General features: G+C 38.6%; 1 protein-coding gene across 1 annotated transcript in view; it reads right to left on the reverse strand.

The window, feature by feature from the left end:
* LOC126162653 (probable multidrug resistance-associated protein lethal(2)03659) overlaps positions 1 to 22,455 on the reverse strand; it is a 316,093-nt gene that overhangs the window by 24,453 nt on the left and 269,185 nt on the right. Inside the window, exons 21-23 of the mRNA XM_049919291.1 lie at positions 18,309 to 18,436; positions 10,288 to 10,533; positions 4,832 to 5,004 (exon numbers count right to left, since the gene is read on the reverse strand). Of these exons, the coding sequence (XP_049775248.1) occupies positions 4,832 to 5,004; positions 10,288 to 10,533; positions 18,309 to 18,436 (547 nt within the window). The remainder of the gene's footprint in view (positions 1 to 4,831; positions 5,005 to 10,287; positions 10,534 to 18,308; positions 18,437 to 22,455) is intronic.

A 22,455-nucleotide genomic window follows, 5' to 3' on the forward strand; every position in this document is an offset into this window, starting at 1 on the left:
AGGCGAAATTCCCTCAGACTTCAAGAAGAATATAATAATTCCAATCCCAAAGAAAGCAGGTGCTGACAGATGTGAAAATTACTGAACTATGAGTTTAATAAGTCACAGCTGCAAAATACTAACGTGAATTCTTTACAGACGAATGGAAAAACTGATAGAAGCTGACCTCGGGGAAGGTCAGTTTGGATTCCGTAGAAATGTTGGAACATGTGAGGCAATATTGACCCTACGACTTATCTTAGAAGAACGATTAAGGAAAGGCAAGCCTACAGTTACAGCATTTGTAGACTTAAAGAAAGCTTTTGACAATGTTGACTGGAATACTCTCTTTCAAATTCTGAAGGTGGCAGGGGTAAAATACAGGGAGTGAAAGGCTATTTACAATTTGTACAGAAAGCAGATGGCAGTTATAAGAGTCGACAGACATGAAAGGGAAGCAGTGGCTGGGAAGGGAGTGAAACAGGGTTGTAGCCTCTCCCCGATGCTATTTAATCTGTATATTGAGCAAGCAGTAAAGGAAACAAAAGAAAAGTTTGGAGTAGGTATTAAATTCAATGGAGAAGAAATAAAAACTTTGAGGTTTCCCATGACATTGTAATTCTGTCAGAGACAGCAAAGGACTTGGAAGAGCAGTTGAACGGAATGGACAGTGTCTTGAAAGGAGGGTATAAGATGAACATCAACAAAAGCAAAACAAGGATAATGGAATGTAGTCGAATTAAGTCGGGTGATGCTGAGGGAATTAGATTAGGAAATGAGACACTTAAAGTAGTAAAGGAGTTTTGCTGTTTGGGGAGCAAAATAACTGAAGATGGTTGAAGTAGAGGGTATATAAAATGTAGACTGGCAATGGCAAGGAAAGTGTTTCTTAAGAAGAGAAATTTGTTAACATCGAGTATAGATTTAAGTGTCAGGAAGTCGTTTCAGAAAGTATTTGTATGGCGTGTAGCCATGTATGAAGTGAAACATGGACGATAAATAGTTTGGACAAGAAGAGAATAGAAGCTTTCAAAATGTGGTGCTACAGAAGAATGCTGAAGATTAGATGGGTAGATCACATAACTAATGAGGAGGTATTGAATAGAATTGGGGAGAAGAGGAGTTTGTGGCACAACTTGACCAGAAGAAGGGATTGCTTGGTAGGACATGTTCTGAGGCATCAAGGGATCACCAATTTAGTATTGGAGGGTTGCATGGAGAGTAAAAATCGTAGAAGGAGACCAAGAGATGAATACACTAAGCAGATTCAGAAGGATGTAGGCTGCAGTAGGTACTGGGAGATGAAGCAGCTTGCACAGGATAGAGTAGTATGGAGAGCTGCATCAAACCAGTAGTCAGTAGCTAATACACATATGCTGATCTAATGTAGCGATTCAAGAATTTCTGTGTAAATTCTACAACCACTCAACCTTCTAACGTCTTGAACACACAATATTCTGGATATGAGTGTGGGATGGTAGAATCCTGCCTACTGTGCATCACATGTTAGTGTGTGCAGGTTTAAAATCAGTTGCATGGAGAAAGTAGACCCAGTGGTCAGACGGCAACAACAAGTACCTGTTGGGCAATCCGTAGATGTTTTAGTGAGTGTGTAAGGAAGAACCATGGAGTTTATATACAGCTCTATGCTTATAGTGTCATTGACTATTGTTATTAAAACAAGAACAGCTGAAAAAGTACTCTTGTAGACTCTTGACGCAACATCATTTGAGGTAAGACTCATTTTTATGATTCCTGTTAAGAAAGGTCATGGTATCCAAGAAAATGTTCTTTTAACTGTAATTCAATTTGTTTCTAACATCCAACTATATAAAAGACTTGCAGGAAGTTACACATTCATGTGGAAAGTGGAATTTTTATTGTGTATGGAGGTCAAATACATCATTAGTTGATGAAAAGTAAAGTTTTTATGTCTACTTATTTCATAAGTAGAAAGAGTCTAAAAATTCCTGTACCTAGCATTATTCGACAGAGAAGAAGTCAAGAGGGTTTCTAGCAGCCAGTTATCCAGTAAAGAAGAGTGGCTACAAATTCCAAGTAAGTCATCTCGTAAAGAAGTGGGAGGTGGTTTGGGGGAATATGCTGATATAACTCAGATCCACACTCACACTTTAAGTCATCAGAACGTTAGACTAACAATAAAGTAGATCAAATCCAGAAGAAGTATATAAGTCTTGGAATGTGCTAGAAAATATAATCTCCAAATTTCTATAATCATATAAAAATGCTAATGGGCACTTTTAAATCACATTTATGGAAAGAGAGAAAATTCAGGAAAATGGAATAGTAACAAATAAAAAAATTTCAATGATATGATGCTGACAATAAATGAAGCTTCTTACTCAATCAGACAAACAAAAAGACAATATGAGGGCAGTTGTGACTGTGAAACTGAGTAAAATTTTCAAAAGAATAACACCAGAACTATTTATACAACTAAAACTCAGCCAAATAGGTACCAGCTGCAAAATACCTGCTTTCAGAAAGGAAATGGACAACCAAGGTAATTATAGAGACTTTTCTAAATATTTCAAGAACCTTCTAAAATGCATTAAGCCCACATAAAGATTGCCATCACAAATTGCTCTAAAAACCAATCCAACTTGACAAGCACCAAGAGAAAAGGAAATTGATAGAGAAATCAAAAGCCCAAAAAAAAGTACAAAGCATTAGTGGAGATGGAACTATCACAGAACACCTGAGTCTGCTGGCCCAAAAACATTAAAATAAATTACATTTATCACACTTGACCCATGAAGCCATTTCACATGCTATTTACATTTGAAAGAATTAACCCATTTGTGTCATAACATTGATCTATTTACACACATAATACCTGATATGTAGATACTGTGTTGAAACATATAGTCCAAACCTTTATATACTGTTGTTATTATTAATTAAAAAAAGCTCAACTGTGCTGTCAGAAATAAATTATGGGAACCACTGACTCAGTTTGGAAGAGCAGGAGCAGAATGTGGTGCTACATGGGGCATGGGAAAAGGACTGATATATCAATGCTGAACTCTACCTGTGCTGCAGTGTTTTAATGTAGATTTTTTTTTCTTTGTATTCTTCCTGTTCGTACAGCGCATAATTGAAGCAGAAATGCTTATCTAGCCCTCCACTGCCTATACAATTGTGGGTAACCATCTGTAAAACATACTGAGGTTGTACAGCAGAACTGAACCAGTACAATATGGGCTCGAAATGAGACAGCACTCACCTCCACAATCTAACAGTCTTGATTCATTACCACACAGCCACCTTCGTGGCTTAACAGTTTAATTATTTCAATGCAATACAACACACAGTGTGACATTTAACTATTTATTTGCCTAACCAATGAGTTTTCCTTTGCTATGTGATTGAAGGTAAACTGAGATAAGTAGCTTTGGTATGCATGCAAAACATTTAGCAGACAAAGAAAATTCTGGATGTCTGGAAATCTGCATTGACACACCCACTAAATAAGATGGGAGACAGAACTGATGTTAATAATTATAAGAAGGATTTCCCTTCTTCCAGTCACATATGAAATGCCATTAAAATGTCTCCTGAAAAGAGACAACAACAGCAACTTGAATGCAAAAGTGGCAGATGTAAAAAAAAAGCGTTTCAGACCAAATAGTTCTTGCCCATTCAAATTTTAATTCTGAAATTAATCCACAGACATAAAAATTTGAGATATGAAAGTAGATTGCAACTTTGTAGATTTTTTAAGAAGTTTATGACTCAGTGGACCACAAGTCTCTCTTTCAAATTATGAAATAACAAGGACTAAACCTCCAGATGACTGCAGTTATTAGTGAAACACTAAGTAGTACAAAATCTAAAGTAAAGTTCAAGGGAGAAATTTTGAAACTTAAAACAGAAGTGAGACAAGGTGAGAGACTCTCTCCCATTGCTTTGCAACAGTGTCTTCCAAAAGTAATCCAAAGGTGGTCAAAACTAAGATTAGAGATTAAAATTGATGAGCCAATCAAATTAGAAAGAACCAATATTAGAACAGATAGAAAACTGAGACACTAATACAAAGCAATCAAACCAGAGTGGCTTTATAAGTCTGAAACAATCATTTCAAAAAGAAATAAGGACACTGCAGAAATTCAAAAGAGAGAAAGAGAAGTCTTTATGAATATTGTAGGTCCAAATTACACTAAAGAGGGAACACATACACTAAGAGCGAACAATAAAACTGAAAAGATTATTAATAGTTCCTGGATATCAAGAAACACAGGCTAAAATTTTATGGACATGTTAAAAGAATGAAACCGACCTGCTTAACTAGACAGGTTGTAGAATTCTACAATAACTGCAGTAAAAGAACAATTTAACCAGTAAAATGACTCAGTTTAGTGGAGGACGAAGTGAAAGAAGCAAGAATAACACAACATGATACATCTAACAGAAAAAAAAAATAGGTACAAATTTCACAGTTGGATAGTTGACCTGGCAGAAAAATCCATGGAGAATCAGAACAAATAATGATGGCAAATGTGCCCACACTGAGAGAATGAAAGTGATATGGACACAAACAAAAGCTAAAGCGAAACTCTAAAATCCCATTTGTTGTAGATGGTGTGGTCTGGTAAGTGAATAATAGTAATATTTGATGAACTGTTAACCAACTCCTTTTCAAGGTCAGTGAAAAGTGAAAAGGCTGTAAAGTTATTATGAGCTAACAGAGATGATTACTATTTCATATGTAGTTCTCATCAATAACTTGTTAATAATTTCCAACAGATATAGCATTCAGTTGCTAATAAACAACCATCTCATATTTTCTCAGTTATGAAACAAGCATCCATAATGAATGGAAACAACTTACACAGGATCCACATTAGCTGTTGCTTCATCAAGAACAAGTATTTTGTTTTTGCGAATAACAGCTCTTGCTAAGCAAATCAGCTGCCTTTGGCCAACACTGAAATTTGATCCACCCTCAGTTACCTTAAAATTAAGCCCTGCTGATGTTTCATTTATTACTTCTTTCAGTTCAACCTGTAAATTCAGAGAAAACCAAATATTAACAAGATCTGAGACAATATAAAAGCACTATTTGCATTGTCAAATTAGCAACAAATAGAGCAGACTGATCCACACTTAAATGCTGGACAAGACAGATGAGGCCACTGAAGTCTCAGCAGCCACTGAAAGTGGTCATGTGTGTGTGTGTGTGTGTGTGTGTGTGTGTGTGTGTGTGTGTGTGAGAATTGTGCTTGTGTGAATTTCTGTATTTCTGTGTGCATTTTTCTGAGGCCATGCAGCTCATGTTGATGCTATGTTTGGAGAAAGACAGAGGCATTAGCACGAGTTTGTACATATCTTAGGAAAACAAAAAGTCACTACAACCCAGACATAAGCTGCAAAATTAATAATGGAAAATTCAGGACAGAATAACAAGAATATTAAGAAAATGTTACATTGCTACCAACCACATACACTGAAGATCCAAAGAAACCGGTACACCTGCATAATATCATGTAGGGCCCCTGCAAGTATGCAGAAGTTTGGAGAAAGACAGAGGCATTAGCACGAGTTTGTACATATCTTAGGAAAACAAAAAGTCACTACAACCCAGACATAAGCTGCAAAATTAATAATGGAAAATTCAGGACAGAATAACAAGAATATTAAGAAAATGTTACATTGCTACCAACCACATACACTGAAGATCCAAAGAAACCGGTACACCTGCATAATATCATGTAGGGCCCCTGCAAGTATGCAGAAGTGCCACAACACGACATGGCATGAATGCGACTTATGTCTGAAGTAGTGCTGGAGGGAATTTACACAATGAATCCTGCAGCACTGTCCATAAATCCATGAGAGTATGAGGAGGTGGAGATCTCTTCTGAACAGCATGTTGCAAGTCATCACAGATATGTTCAATAATGTTCATGTCTGCGGAGTTTGGTGGCCAGTCGAAGTATTTAAAAAACCATTTTTTCTTTGAAAGCAAAAAATTCAACTGGTGTTAATGACATCTCTAGCAAATTTTTAAAAGCCTGCTGCAATGGATTCAGTGAAGTCCTAGCTCATATATTCAATGCCTCTCTCAAACAAAGTATTTTCACTGAAAGGATGAAATATGCTGTTGTAAAGCCCCTCTACAAAAGAGGCAATGCCTCAGATGTTACAAACTATGAGCCTATCTCTCTTTTGACTACATTTTCTAAAGTTCTCAGAAAGCTAATATATGCCAGAATAGTCAGTCCCCTAGAAAAACATGCAATAATTAGTAAAAACCTGTTTGGATTCAAAGAAGGTATCTTCACAGCTAAAGCAATATTTTCATTTACGAATAACGTTTTGGAATGCCTCAAGAAAAAGACATTGCCTGTGGGCATATTTTGTGATATGTCTGAAGCCTTTGACTGTGTTAGTCATAGAATACTTATAGAGAAGGCATGCCACTATGGACTCCGAGGACAAATGGGCAACTGGCTCAAATCCTAACTACAGGGCAGACAACAGAAAACAGTGCTATGTGGTAACAATAGGCTCTGTCCCTAGTTCCCTGCTATTCCTCATTTATATCAATGACCTACCATTGTCCTCAAACAAAACGAGCAATTTTACAATGTTTGCTGATGACACAAGTATTGTGATAGACAGTAAGATACCCTCTGATCTAGAATTAAATGACAACCATTTACTTGAGGATGTTATGAACTGGTTCACAGTAAATTCTCTATCAAAACTAATTATATTCATTTCCATTCTGGTCACATAAGTCCACAGGAAATAAACATCTTACATGAGAGTCAACAGATAGAGAGAGCAGATTGTTTGAAATTCTTGGGCACATATATAGATAGCAGGCGTAACTGGAAACAGCACCTCAACCAAACCCTGAAAAGGCTCAGCTCAGCAACATTTGCCAGTCAGATAATCGCCAAAATCGGAGACGTCAATGTCTCACGATCTACTTACTTTGGCTACTTTCATTCACTTACGTGTTATGGAATAATCTTCTGGGGCAATTCACTACTATTGAAAAAGGTTTTTACAAGTCAGAAAAGGTTGTCCAAATTTTGTGTGGAGTGCCTCCAAGAATCTCATGTCGCAATGTTTTTGAACAAATAGGGATCCTGAACACTACTTCACAATATATCTTTTCAATCATGACATTCATGTTTCACACTCCTCCTCAATATGAAACAAATGAAATGTACCATCACCATAACACAAGGAGGAAATGTGACATACACTTTGACCTGAAAAATCTGTTCCTGGTGCAAAAAGGTGTGAAATACACAAGCACAAATATCTTCAATGCACTTCCAAGTAGTATAAAGTGTCTACGAGATAAAAAAGTACTATTTAAAAATAAGCAAAAGTTCTTGCTTGAAAAAAGTTTCTATTCTCTAGACGAATTCTATAGCAGAGATAGCTAATTTAATTTCCCAACTACTATTGTATATTCCTGCCTCAGTATATTTTACTGTGTTAATCATATTAATTGGTGATCTGTAAAAAATTGTTCGGACAAAATCAGAATGTTATATCTGGAACTCTGCTTGTGAGTGTAATTTTATCCTACTGATTGTGTTTCCCACTCGTATCATTAATCTTTGTTTATTGTCCTTGTGGAAACTAATGTAAGAATGAACTAATGTATTTGACTCGTTCCACATCCATGCCTTAACACGCAGAACTGGATCTATGGAATACATATTGCAATAAATAAATAAAATAAAATAAAACTCAAAAGAGTGTTTCTGGAGCCACTCTGTAGCAATTATGGACATATGAGGTGTCACATTGTCCTGCTGGAATTGTCCAAGTCCATTGGAATGCATAATGGACATGAATTGATGCAGGTGATCAGACAGGATGCTTATGTACATGTTACATGACAGAGTCATATCTAGACGTATCAGGGGTCCTATATCACTCCAACTAACGTCCCCCACAGCATTACAGAGCCTCCACCAGTGTGAACAGTCCCCTGCTGATATGCAGGGTCTATGGATTCACGAAGCCCATGTCGATCCTGTTTTGTTGAATGGTTTTAATATGTTGATGGCCCAATCTGCAGCAATTTGTGGAAGATTTGCACATCTGTCATGTTGAACAAATCTCTTCAGTTGTCATTAGTCCCATTCTTATAGGATCTTTTTCTGGCCACAGTGATGTTGGAGATCTGATGTTTTATTGGATTCCTGATATTCATGGTAGACTCATGAAATGGTTGTATGGGAAAATTCCCACTTCATCGCTACCTCGGAGACGCTGTGTCCCATCACTAATGCGCCGACTATAACACCACATTCAAACTCACTTAAATCTTGATAACCTGTCATTGCAGCACCAGTAACCAATCTAACAACCATGCCAGACACTTGTTATCTTATATAGGCATTGCTCAGTGCAGTACCGTATTCTGCCTGTTTACATATCTCTGCATTTGAATATGCTTGCCTATACCAGTTTCTTTGGTGCTTTGGTGTAGAAGAGACAGTGAGTTGCAGATAGACACAACAAAAAGACTGCTGCACATTTGAGCTTTTGGCCATAAAGCCTTCTTCTGAAGTAGAAAACACAACAATTCGCACAAGCACAATTCACACACACATGACCACTGTCTCTGGCCACTGAGGTGAGCCAAGGCCACTGAGGCCTCAGCAGCCAGAGACAGTGGTCATGTGTGTGTGAATTGTGCTTGCTTCAGTTTCTGCGTGTATTTTTACAAGGGCATGCAGCTCTACTCTATGGTTAAATGATGATGGGTAAAATATTCTGGAGGTAAAATAGTACCCCATTTGGATCTCTTGGTGGGGACTATTCAGAAGGATGTGTTCGTCAGGAGAAATAAAACTGGTGTTCTACGGGGGGAAGTGTGGAATGGATCCCTTATTCAGGCAGTAAGGTTAAATAGTTTAAGAAGGGGAATAGATAGTTTGAAGTTAGATATAGTGCAAATTAATGAAGTTCAGTGGCAGCAGGAATAGGACTCCTGGTTGGGTGAATACAGAGTGATAAATATACAATCAAATAGGGATAATGCCGGAGTAGGTTTAATAATGAATAACAAAATAGAAATGCAGGTAAGCTATTATGAACAGCACAGTGAAGACACTATTGTGGACAGGATAGACATGAATCCAATAATAACAACAATGTCCCCTTGATTCCAGCCAATCACAGCACCAGCACAGGAGGGCCATTTGGCTGATGTTACAAGACCCAATCATTTAGTAATCCAGAATTTTCCTTCTGCAACTACTGAAAAGGCTGCTGCCCCTCTTCAGGAACTACACATGTGTTTGGCCTCTCAACAAATCCTCCTCACAAATAGTACAGGTATCTGTATCAGTGAGGCACACAAGCCACCCCACCAATGGCAAGGTCCATGGTTCATGGGGAGTTGATTTGAGTATCACAAATGTTAACATATGTAAAGGATGTAACTTGTCATGCAATTCCAGTTTTATAAGCAAGAGGTGTTCTTAACTTTACTCTTATGACATGGAATTTTGGAACAGAAAGGAAATATGAAATATTCATACTTCAAAATTTTCTAGTAATCTGTGTAGTAGTTCCTCACTCCCCTATTTCTCTATGTATCTTACTTTTGGTGATCACTTATTTATATGAGTTTATTTATTTATTCCACATTCCATGGATCCATGTAGGAGATGAATCATAACTCCACTGATAAACTTTCGGGGTTTTTTCAGGGATACCTTCTGAGCCCAAAACTCTGGCAGCTTGTTACAGAGTTATTGCATTTCATTTAGTTTCTTGCCTCAATTGGATTTGTACCTATATTGCCCTGAAAATAGTGCACAATAGTACAATTGTCAAGGGTATGTGATGTGTCTTGTTTGGAAACAAACATGTTCCATTTATTGTTCTAACAACAGTGATGCCCACTTTACTCTTCATTCTCAATGTTACATTCAGTACTGCTTGGTTCCATCTCTGGATTGAGTTTCTAGCAGTATTGGTTATATGTTAAAAGTGATACCTAGAAGTATGGATAGGTTTACTGACAAAGAGTTCAAGTCCAGTCTACCATAAACTTCCATGTGTCACTAATACATTGTATATCTATGACATCAAATGAATTTGCAATCTGTGTATAAGTTTAATAATATCTAATGCAACTGTAACTCATCAGACATGTAAAATAAAAGAAGTATTTATACAACAGTTTTAAAATCATTCTTCAAGTGTATAAATTATAAGAAACCAAAAATTATAAGAAATAAATTCTTATAAGGATGTAAATGTGAGTAAAGCAGTGAAAAAAACCACTGTTCAAAAACTTACTGCTTCCAATGCCTGCCACAGATCAGCATCTGGAAATTCATCAAATGGATCCAAGTTCTTACGGAGAGACCCAGAGAAGAGCACTGGTTCCTGAGGGATTATTGAGATTTTAGGACGGAAGTCATGGAGGCCTATAGTACTTGTGTCTATGTTGTCAATCGTAATTTCTCCTTCTATGTTTGCTAGCCTGAAAAGTGCAGCAATAAGCGATGATTTTCCAGCTCCTGTTCGACCAACTATGCCAACCTGTAACAGAAATTTTGCAATAATCAGTCTCAGTGAAACAGTCTATTAATTTATAAATTAAATGCATGAAACTATAGTTAATCTGTCTGTAAGTGTGTCAGTTACACTGTGAAAGGCATACTTGATATTAAGAATGTGATTATCAGTTATTTGTAATATTGTGGATCACCAGAGTATTATAGTTTTCTTTCCTTGTATGTCATTTTGTATATTTCAGTCTTTGATTTTTTTGGAACAATGTACAGTTTAGGCTTTTTACATGTAATTAAATGTACTTTCCCAGTTCTGAGGCTATTAAAACATTATGCTAAATGTGCTTCTTCAGTTTCTCCATGTATATTTCTTGTTCGAATATCCACAGGTGTGCTGCCGGTCCATAGTGTCCAACGGGCATAATATTTTGGGCGATCAGACATGTTGTCATTCTCATGTGCACTGACGAACTGAGAGCTGAGTAGGAACTGTCTTTTGCCCACCAAATAAAACACGAGCATTATTGGGAAGTGTCAAAGATGATCTCGGTTTGCGGAGGGCCAGCATGTACCAGACTCCATGTCAATGTGGGAAGACCTATATTGGACAGACGGAGCGCACCATCGAAGATCGTTGCTGAGAACATCAGAGGCACACTCGACTTGGGTACCCCAACAAGTTGGTGGTCGCAGAGCACTGTTTGTCCGAAAATCATGAAATGGACTACCAATATACCAGGGTCTTGGCACAGACATCTAGATAATGGGACAGTGTTGTTAGAGAGGCTATTAAAATTCATACCAGGGACAGACTCATCAACCAAGATTGCAGCTACAACCTCAGCAGGGCATGGGAACCAGCACTGAGTCTAATTAAAAAGATGCTCAGCTAAGGAAACGAATGGGCGACTTGGGCGGATGAGGCAATTACACCGACACCATCACAGACGCCGACGCCAGCATCTCAGCGAGCGCTTATGCGTGGGTATGGACTGCAGAGAGAACGCCTTGCAAGGGGAGGAGATTTAGGATGGCCACCCGCTCTCAGGAGCTCAGTTCATCAGTGCCCCTGACGATGGCGACATGTCTGATCACCAAAATATTGTGCCCATTGGACACTATGGACTGGCAGTACACCCATGGACTGTTCGAATTATGGCAGTTGTTTCCAGTTTAGTTTAATTTAAAATTAATCAACTTAAGTTCCACTCTCTATTAAAAAAATGAGGAACTCTATTCATTTGCTTAATTTTGTTTAGTTATGCCTGCTAACTGTAGTTTCCTCTTCTTCTTTCTTCTATCATTTCTTTTGTCTACCACATTTTCTAGCTATATTATCTGTCAGTAGCTTAAAAAGGTAACCACTGTAGGTTTTCTTGCATTATCCTTTTGTCATTCACTTATTTTATCAACTCTGTCCTGACAGACATTTATACTATATAGTCAAAAACTCTTCGGCTCTGTATACTCTATGCACACCGATCAAATATTCAATTGCATCAAATATAAATGATGCAGACCATTCTTAGTTTGAGCATAAGAAACCCATAAAGTTTTCACAGTATACCGTATTTACTCGAATCTAAGCCGCACTCGAATCTAAGCCGCACCTGAAATATGAGACTCGAAACCAAGGAAAAAAAAAATTCCCGAATCGAAGCCGCACCTGAAATTTGAGACTCGAAATTCAAGGGGAGAGAAAAATTATAGGCCGCATCTCCAAATCGAAACAAAGTTGGTCCATTTTAATATGAGACACAATTTAGGTCGAATGAATGACTATACAGCTACAGTAGTTTGGTTCGAGTTGTAAGCTTAGCAGTTAAGCTTTACCAGGTAGCCATTGCAATGTGTCGGGCGCTCCGTCCGTATTTATACAGGTACCCTTCCTTTTCCATGTGCTTCGTCTGGTTTGAATTGATTGCTTATTTTTCTTTGATCTGATAAGCGCAGTTTTCTTTGTTATAGGTGTTTATCACTCTAAGCTGAAAATGCATTACTGTACTGTGTCATGCATTGTTTGTCGCATTCTGATAGTGCGTGTTTACGGTCTGTCGCCGCTCGCGGCATGGCTTGCTTTTGTGCGTGCTACCACCGCTTTTTTAAAAAGAGAGAGAGAGAGAGAGAAACAATGGCAAGAAACTGCTATTTGTTGTTACTTACACTGCTGCTTTCTTTGATAATGATAAACAAGAACCAACTAATAGACTGCGTATGATAAAAGATGTTCTGAACGAGACTTTAGCGAAAATTTTTCACCGTTTGAAAATCTTTGCATGCGCCTCTTTATTACATTACATTCTACACAGAAATTAGAGTCATCTTAGATTTAAAAATCTAGTCAATGGCTGTGCTCCATTTCTCACTGTATCACTATTAAGCATAAGAATAATACGAATATAAGCATGACATGATATGTATATTCTTCCGCGTTTGCTGTTGTCTCACTCTAGTTTCGTAGTTTATTAGGCAGACAGGATTTAAATGAGACAGCAGCAAACATGAAACAATACATGGCAAAATGTTTATATGTGTATTAATCATATGGTGATGAGAATACTGCATGTGATTCACAATTTATAAAAGTTCCTATTAGCAACCATCTCTTCTCACAGTTAGGAAAAAATTCAGAACGTAGAGCTGGCCATATTGACAAACATCCCAAACAGTCTTGCCAGTCGGATTTTCGAAGTACATTGAAATGCTGCTACATTCTAAGATGAACAACACAGAATTTGTATTTACTTCATTGGATAATGTATGAAAATGCAGTGGTCGAAACTCGGGGCAGAGAAAATAGCTCGTCTTCCACCTTTTTTTTAAAATTTATTTACTGACGCACAGGTTTTGGCGCCAGTATTTATCTTTGTGCCTACAACGCATGCCTGTGTAGTGCTACATATATTCGATGGCAGAAGTAAGTTGTGGCGGCACCCACCAACTTTTTTCAGAATTTCCGCTTGCTTTGCACTTGATTCTAAGCCGCAGGCGGTTTTTTGGATTACAAAAACCGGGAAAAAAGTGCGGCTTAGATTCGAGTAAATACGGTACATATACAGGGTTATTACAAATGATTGAAGTGATTTCACAGCTCTACAATAACTTTATTATTTGAGATATTTTCACAATGCTTTGCACACACATACAAAAACTCAAAAGTTTTTTTAGGCATTCACAAATGTTCGATATGTGCCCCTTTAGTGATTCGGCAGACATCAAGCCGATAATCAAGTTCCTCCCACACTCGGCACAGCATGTCCCCATCAATGAGTTTGAAAGCATCGTTGATGCGAGCTCGCAGTTCTGGGATGTTTCTTGGTAGAGGAGGTTTAAACACTGAATCTTTCACATAACCCCACAGAAAGAAATCGCATGGGGTTAAGTTGGGAGAGTGTGGAAGCCATGACATGAATTGCTGATCAAGATCTCCACCACGACCGATCCATTGGTTTTCCAATCTCCTGTTTAAGAACTGCGGAACATCATGATGGAAGTGCGGTGGAGCACCATCCTGTTGAACGATGAAGTCGGTGCTGTCGGTCTCCAGTTGTGGCATGAGCCAATTTTCCAGCATGTCCAGATACGCGTGTTCAACCGTTTCTTCGCTCACTGCAGGCCGATCCGTTGATTTCCCCTTACAGAGGCATCCAGAAGCTTTAAACTGCGCATACAATCGCCGAATGGAGTTAGCAGTTGGTGGATCTTTGTTGAACTTCGTCCTGAAGTGTCGTTGCACTGTTATGACTGACTGATGTGAGTGCATTTCAAGCACGACATACGCTTTCTCGGCTCCTGTCGCCATTTTGTCTCACTGCACTCTCGAGCGCTCTGGCGGCAGAAACCTGAAGTGCGGCTTCAGCCGAACAAAACTTTATGAGTTTTTCTACATATCTGTAGTGTGTCGTGACCATATGTCAATGAATGGAGCTACAGTGAATTTATGAAATCACTTCAATCATGTGTAATAGCCCTGTACTTCTGAGAATATTATTATAATTAGTGCAATCACAGGCTTACAGTTTTGTAACAGCAGTAATAATAATAATAATAATAATAATTACATATGTCAACACCCTAGACCAGATTCCATTAAAAAAACAGTATTATTACTTGGAGACTTAAATGTACAAATTGGCAAAGTCAGTACAAATCTATAGTAGGACAATTCGCTGCACATGAAAGAACCTATAAAAATAGAGAAAGACTCTTAAACCTGTTCAGATAGTTTAACATAGGACTAAAACCAACATTCTTCACAAAACTTCCTAGAAAACAAACTACATGGATATCAATCACCATATCCGATTTGTGGTGGAAAACAACTTGATCGTGTTGGTCAAAGTAGACACTCTGCAATGGAGGTACTTATTGTACAAGTTGCCAGGAGAGTACAACGTCTTTATCATTAAATTCAAGATTAGACCAGTATTTAGAAAAAAAGAACCAAAACCAACCCAAGAAGTTTGATATGTAGAGAAAATAACTACAAAATGCAGTTTGAAAAATAATGCATGAATGTTGGGAAGTGCTTCAAAGACATTATTCAGTCTGCAGAAGAAGCTATTCCCCTTAAAAAGAAATTAAAAGATTCTTGGTAGAATGATGATTGTGATGATTATCAAGAGGCAATGTGCTTGGAACATCTCGAATCCAGATAAAAATAACAAAAACAGAAAAAAAATTATAGAAGCAAGGAAACATGCATCTAAAGATCTCAAAAATATCAGGTTACAACATATAAAAGATTAACTACCGTCAATTGAGCCACATTTTAAGCACAACAACACAATGAACTTTTATAAAACAGTCAAAATAATTTAAAGAAATGCACACCACCAAGTTGCAGTTTATACATCCAAAAACAGAGAAGACTGCACATAATAGGACAGTGAGCTGCAGAATACTTGCGGACTACTTCAAAGAACTACACAACTGTGATCCACCAAAAGAAGACTTTCATTTTGATAATGTAATCCAAATATTTATTTATTTACACATCAAGTTCCTTAGGACCAAATTGAGGAGCAAATTTTCTAGGTCATGGAACATGTCAGTACATGAAATTACGATGTAAAAGTAATAACAGATTAAAATAAAATGTTTATGAACCCAAAAAATGTCAAGTCATAAGTTTAAGTAAACAAAATCAACAATACAACACCAATCAGATTAATTTTTCAAGGAACCCCTCGACAGAATAGAAGGAGCAACCCACGAGGAAACCCTTCAGTTTAGATTTGAAAGCACCTGAATTACTGCCAAGATTTTTGAATTCTTGAAGTAGCTTACTGAAAATGGATGCAGCAGTATACTACACACTTTTCTGCATAAGAGTTAAAGAAGTCCAATCCAAATGCAGGTATGATTTCTGCCAAGTATTACTTGAGTGAAAGCTGCTTATTCTTGGGAGTAAGTTGATATTGTTAACATGAAATGACAGTAAAGAATACATATATTGAGAGGCCAACGTCAAAATACCCAGACTAGTGAACAGGGGTCGACAAGAAATTTGCAAACTTACACCACTTATTGACCGAACTGCCCGTTTCTGATCCAGAAATATCCTTTTAGAATGGGAAGAGTTACCCCAAAATATAATACCATATGGCATACAACCAGTCTCAAATACCAACAACAGAGGAAATCCTAGAATCATAAAACAACATAAAAATAACAAAGCATCAGGAGAACGTAGTATAGCTGCTGAATTGTGGAAACACTCTAATGAAAATGTTAGTCTATGTCTAACAGAAATCATTAATGAAATTTGAACAACTAACAGTTTACCATCAGACTGGACATTGGTGTTGACATGTGCGCTACATAAAAAAAATGAAAGAAAACTGAACCTAACAATTATAGAGGGATCTTGTCCATGGCAGTTTTAAAGAGATCAGAAGGCATACTCACCCACAACTAGGAAAGTATCAAGAATGATGTAGGAAGGGAAGGTCTTGTGCAGAGCAAATACTAAATCTAAAGAACATAATAGAAATGGAGAAAACCAGGATCTTGAAATACATGATAACTTTGGCATAATTGAAAAAAGGTATATGACTCAACTTACAAATGCATTGATCAGCATTATAAAAGAATTCAGACTCAACAATAAAATGACAGTAATAATTAAAGGAACTTTAACAAACACAACACTGAAAGTAAAATTAATGGATAAACTTTCAAAACCTTTTGAAATAAAATCAGGAGTAAGACAGGGTTGCTTCACCACTTTTACTTTTCAACTGCATTAGAGAAGGTAGTGAGAGAATGGAGGAAATCCATCAATACTAAGGATGTTCAATTAAGAATAAATTCAAATAAAAACACCATAGATTGTCTAACTTCTGGAGATGACATGGCATTAATTACTGACTCACTGAATAATGCCAAAGAACAAATCTCAGAACTACACAAACAAGAAGATGCATTAGTGCTAAAAATATCATTTGAAAAGAACACAAAAATAATACAATAATAGTACAAGGAACTAAAATTCTGGAACCCCTTTAAACTTTTAAAGACAGACTAAGAAGAAAAGATTGGAGATAGACTATTTAGTTTTTACAGATGACATAGACATAAAGATAGACGATTTTGAAATATCAGCAGTAAAAATGAGTAAATTACTGTCCTGAAGTATGCAGCAGAATAAACATACTTTCAAATATCTCCTTTTTCTTCTTGTCACTCTCTCTCTCTTTTTTGGGGGAATGATGGTAGTTGGGGGTGGGGTGGGGGGGACCCAGATGTTATGTCAGATTTCAAGGACAATACAACATATTAAACACCAAATACCAGACACGCTACAGAACAGCTTTAAATATCTGAGTGAATGGATTATAGCCAAGGGGCTAGGTAAAGAAGCCCTCAAAGCAAGAGCCATAAAAAGCAATAGCCTTCCATACCACATGACATTTACAACAAAAAGTGCTTTTCCATAACACTACAATTCATCAACTCTGTTCATTCACAAAACCAGTAAGTTTATGTGCATCTGAGTGTCTTATCCTCTTTGGGGGATCTTTACTAGTAGGATTACAAAGAAAAGAGAGAAAGATCTAACACAGTATACTGGAACCAAATTATAAAAACTGCATCTACCCAAAAAATCAAATAAATAAAGATATTTTAAAATATAAAACATTATGGACACATTGCACAAATCCAAAGTTCAGTTTTATCGCCACATAACAAGAATAAATAATTCCAAAAGGACAAAACACATCTTTAGCATGTTTCACTCAAAATCGGAAAAAAGAATACTGTGACCAAAAAATACCTAGAGGAAATCGGTACATAACTGGAAGTGTCACAAAACAGAGACATCTTTAGAAAGCTGTAGTTATGTTTGGAACTTCTAAGATGAGAAGTAAACAGCTGGTGCCAAATGGTGAGACCCTGCTAGACAAACTTCACTGATGAAAAAAATCTGGCTTCAAACTGAGAACATACAAAGTTGGCATCTGCCCGTAATGCTTTGTGTTGTTACACACTCTGTAAGTGGACAGTGCTGCATGCAGAAAGTGCTTCTCTTTCTGAGTTACATGAAACATGGTCCTGGGGGATATCATAATGGTTGTAAGCTTATCTGCATCTTTAGATAGGTGTCTAATAAAAAATAAATAAATGAATAGTTTTACTATTACATATAATCAACAGTAACTTCATAAAAATTTATTAATGGTGTGGAACATGGATATACTTCAAATGCTTGGAAAGTTAATGAAGTTACTACTGGTTCAGAACTAAATAATTTGAGTGCTTCATAATAATAAATCAGTAACAAAACAATTCACAACTAACCTTTTCTTGAGGCATTATAGTGAAATTTAAGTCCTTGAGTACAGGTGGAGCATTTTCACTGTACTTTAAGAACACATGATGAAACTTGATTTGTCCTGCTGCTGGCCAGTTGGAAAGTGGTGTTTTACCTGAAGCATTAAATACAATACACAGCAACTATTAATTACATATATAATTAAGTTTTCAGAATAGTGGAATATGTAGCACATTTGTGGCTGTGATGTTAATATGCAACTGTTGCTATTTGATAAATATCAGTGTGGTTGTGTAGACATTTATCTACTGTTATGTGTGAGTTGTGTTTTCATGTGTGTGTGTGTGTTTGTGTGTGTGTGTGTGTGTGTGTGTGTGTGTGTGTGTGTGTGCGCGCACGCACGCACATGCGTGTGTTCACATGTACGTCTGTCTATTGTTGATGACGGCTTTAACGGCTGACAGCTATAACTGTGAGAGTCGTTTTGCTGTGCCTATCTGCGGCCTTGAGGCAGTGTAACTCATGGTATACAAATGATGCAGTCTATATTCATCCAGTATTGCAGAATAAAAGAACTTAGTAACTTCCAATAAACTTTATACATGATCTGAAGCCTCTATGAAACATTTTGTCACCGCACCCATCCCCCTCCCCCCCTCTGCCTCCCCACTTCCCTACCCCCCCCCCCCCCTCCACACACACACAAAATGGCAAAAGCAAAAAAAGTTCATCATTTACTACATTTCTGCTGTTCATGCAGTAAAACTTCAGCATCCAGAATGACATTTAAATTTATTACATCTTTATTACAAACACTATTATGAAAACATTCCATAGACAGTATCCACATACACAACTGCATGTATCTGCATCATTATATAACACATAGTTCAGGAGATATTACATCTAAACACTGAAATGCGTTAAAAACTATCTTTTGATGAAAGCAATGTTCGATAATGAGGGTACTTAGTGACTTCTACCAAACTTTTAAACATAATTCAGACATTTTCTAAAGTTTTTCTCACTTACATATGTAACATCAAATATTTAACACATAGCTCAATTTTAAAGGAATCAGATATTTGAAGCTGTTTCATAAATGGGATTTTGTTCTTTAATGAATCTGGGGTGGGGAGTATTGTCACTTTTTCAAAACCTCTTAAGTGAACCAGTGCTCCAAAGAAGCTTTAAATTTTTGGCTCAAATGTGTCTATAACTTTCCTCTGTAATGGTGTGAAACTGTGGCAGCCTAGGATGTACCACATTATTCTTTTCTTTCTTTTACATATAAAAAATTCCAGCATACATGCAGCTGGCATTGTGCATTTGGGCTCTGAACTGGTCTGGTGTATGATCAATTCCCTATAAATTTAAAGGAAACAGTGTTAATTTTTTTTCAATTAATTTTATATTTCATATACAGTTTTATGCCAGACCATTATATATACTTTTAGTAATACACTCCTGAAAATTGAAATAAGAACACCGTGAATTCATTGTCCCAGGAAGGGGAAACTTTATTGACACATTCCTGGGGTCAGATACATCACATGATCACACTGACAGAACCACAGGCACATAGACACAGGCAACAGAGCATGCACAATGTCGGCACTAGTACAGTGTATATCCACCTTTCGCAGCAATGCAGGCTGCTATTCTCCCATGGAGACGATCGTAGAGATGCTGGATGTAGTCCTGTGGAACGGCTTGCCATGCCATTTCCACCTGGTGCCTCAGTTGGACCAGCGTTCGTGCTGGACGTGCAGACTGCGTGAGACGACGCTTCATCCAGTCCCAAACATGCTCAATGGGGGACAGATCCGGAGATCTTGCTGGCCAGGGTAGTTGACTTACACCTTCTAGAGCACGTTGGGTGGCACGGGATTCATGCGGACGTGCATTGTCCTGTTGGAACAGCAAGTTCCCTTGCCGGTCTAGGAATGGTAGAACGATGGGTTCGATGACGGTTTGGATGTACCGTGCACTATTCAGTGTCCCCTTGACGATCACCAGTGGTGTACGGCCAGTGTAGGAGATCGCTCCCCACACCATGATGACGGGTGTTGGCCCTGTGTGCCTCGGTCGTATGCAGTCCTGATTGTGGCGCTCACCTGCACGGCGCCAAACACGCATACGACCATCATTGGCACCAAGGCAGAAGCGACTCTCATCGCTGAAGACGACACGTCTCCATTCGTCCCTCCATTCACGCCTGTCGCGACACCACTGGAGGCGGGCTGCACGATGTTGGGGCGTGAGCGGAAGACGGCCTAACGGTGTGCGGGACCGTAGCCCAGCTTCATGGAGAAGGTTGTGAATGGTCCTCGCCGATACCCCAGGAGCAACAGTGTCCCTAATTTGCTGGGAAGTGGCGGTGCGGTCCCCTACGGCACTGCGTAGGATCCTACGGTCTTGGCGTGCATCCGTGCGTCGCTGCGGTCTGGTCCCAGGTCGACGGGCACGTGCACCTTCCGCCGACCACTGGCGACAACATCGATGTACTGTGGAGACCTCACGCCCCACGTGTTGAGCAATTCGGCGGTACGTCCAACCGGCCTCCCGCATGCCAACTATACGCCCTCACTCAAAGTCCGTCAACTGCACATACGGTTCACGTCCATGCTGTCGCGGCATGCTACCAGAGTTAAAGACTGTGATGGAGCTTCGTATGCCATGGCAAACTGGTTGACACTGACGGCGGCGGTGCACAAATGCTGCGCAGCTAGCGCCATTCGACGGCCAACACTGCGATTCCTGGTGTGTCCACTGTGCCGTGCGTGTGATCATTGCTTGTACAGCCCTCTCGCAGTGTCCGGAGCAAGTATGGTGGGTCTGACACACCGGTGTCAATGTGTTCTTTTTTCCATTTCCAGGAGTGTATAAAAGTTTACCTAAAAGACATAATAACTTTTCTTGTACTATGGAACATAATTAGAAATTGCAATATAATCCCATCTAATTCTATAACCAGAATATTATTTAATTATGTTGAGCTGTGTTAAGCATTTTGGGAACAGTGAGAAAGTGTATGGAGGACATATGTGAAGTGCGGATGTTTTATTTTATTGAAATTTATGGAAAAGTATGCATGGGAAAATCTCGTGCAATTGTGAATCATGTGACATATGATATGTACAGTAACCATGCTTTTGTATAAAGCCATCCAGAATGAAAGCTAGAAGTTAAGTGAATTAATATCTTATTTCTGAGAGTAATTTGGGCCTTCTTTTGTTTTTATTTGAATTTGGTTTCATAAATTTAGAAGTTCTTCCTTATTTACTTTCTGCAATATACCACTGGATGAGTTAGGGATTACCTTGGTTAATTGGGAGCAGGAAGTTTTCCGATTGGCCCTTCAGATCATCAGCTAATGAGAATTAAGTGCTTCCTGCACTTAGTGTAGGGCACTGTGCTGTAGTTTAGGGTTTAAGGGAGTCACTCAGTAGCCACCTTTCAATTCTTTTACCATAAATGTGAAGTGACTACAGTTTCAAATCATTCAGTGAAATTTTGAGATTTATATGTGAATTAGTTTGGAAGCTATTTGCAAAATTTCTGATGCACTGACAACTCCACGTGGCATGTCTCATGAACATTACAGAATATTATGATGATCATTGAACAACCTAAAGTAGTAAGTTGCAAATATCTGTGGGTCAGTGACTATTTACATCATAGAATTTATTCAGGTTCAACATACACTCCTGGAAATGGAAAAAAGAACACATTGACACCGGTGTGTCAGACCCACCATACTTGCTCCGGACACTGCGAGAGGGCTGTACAAGCAATGATCACACGCATGGCACAGCGGACACACCAGGAACCGCGGTATTGGCCGTCGAATGGCGCTAGCTGCGCAGCATTTGTGCACCACCGCCGTCAGTGTCAGCCAGTTTGCCGTGGCATACGGAGCTCCATCGCAGTCTTTAACACTGGTAGCATGCCGCGACAGCGTGGACGTGAACCGTATGTGCAGTTGACGGACTTTGAGCGAGGGCGTATAGTGGGCATGCGGGAGGCCGGTTGGACGTTCCGCCGAATTGCTCAACACGTGGGGCGTGAGGTCTCCACAGTACATCGATGTTGTCGCCAGTGGTCGGCGGAAGGTGCACGTGCCCATCGACCTGGGACTGGACCGCAGCGACGCACGGATGCACGCCAAGA

The sequence above is a fragment of the Schistocerca cancellata genome, chromosome 2 (genome assembly GCF_023864275.1).
Source record: "Schistocerca cancellata isolate TAMUIC-IGC-003103 chromosome 2, iqSchCanc2.1, whole genome shotgun sequence".
In the NCBI taxonomy this organism is placed as follows: domain Eukaryota; kingdom Metazoa; phylum Arthropoda; class Insecta; order Orthoptera; family Acrididae; genus Schistocerca; species Schistocerca cancellata.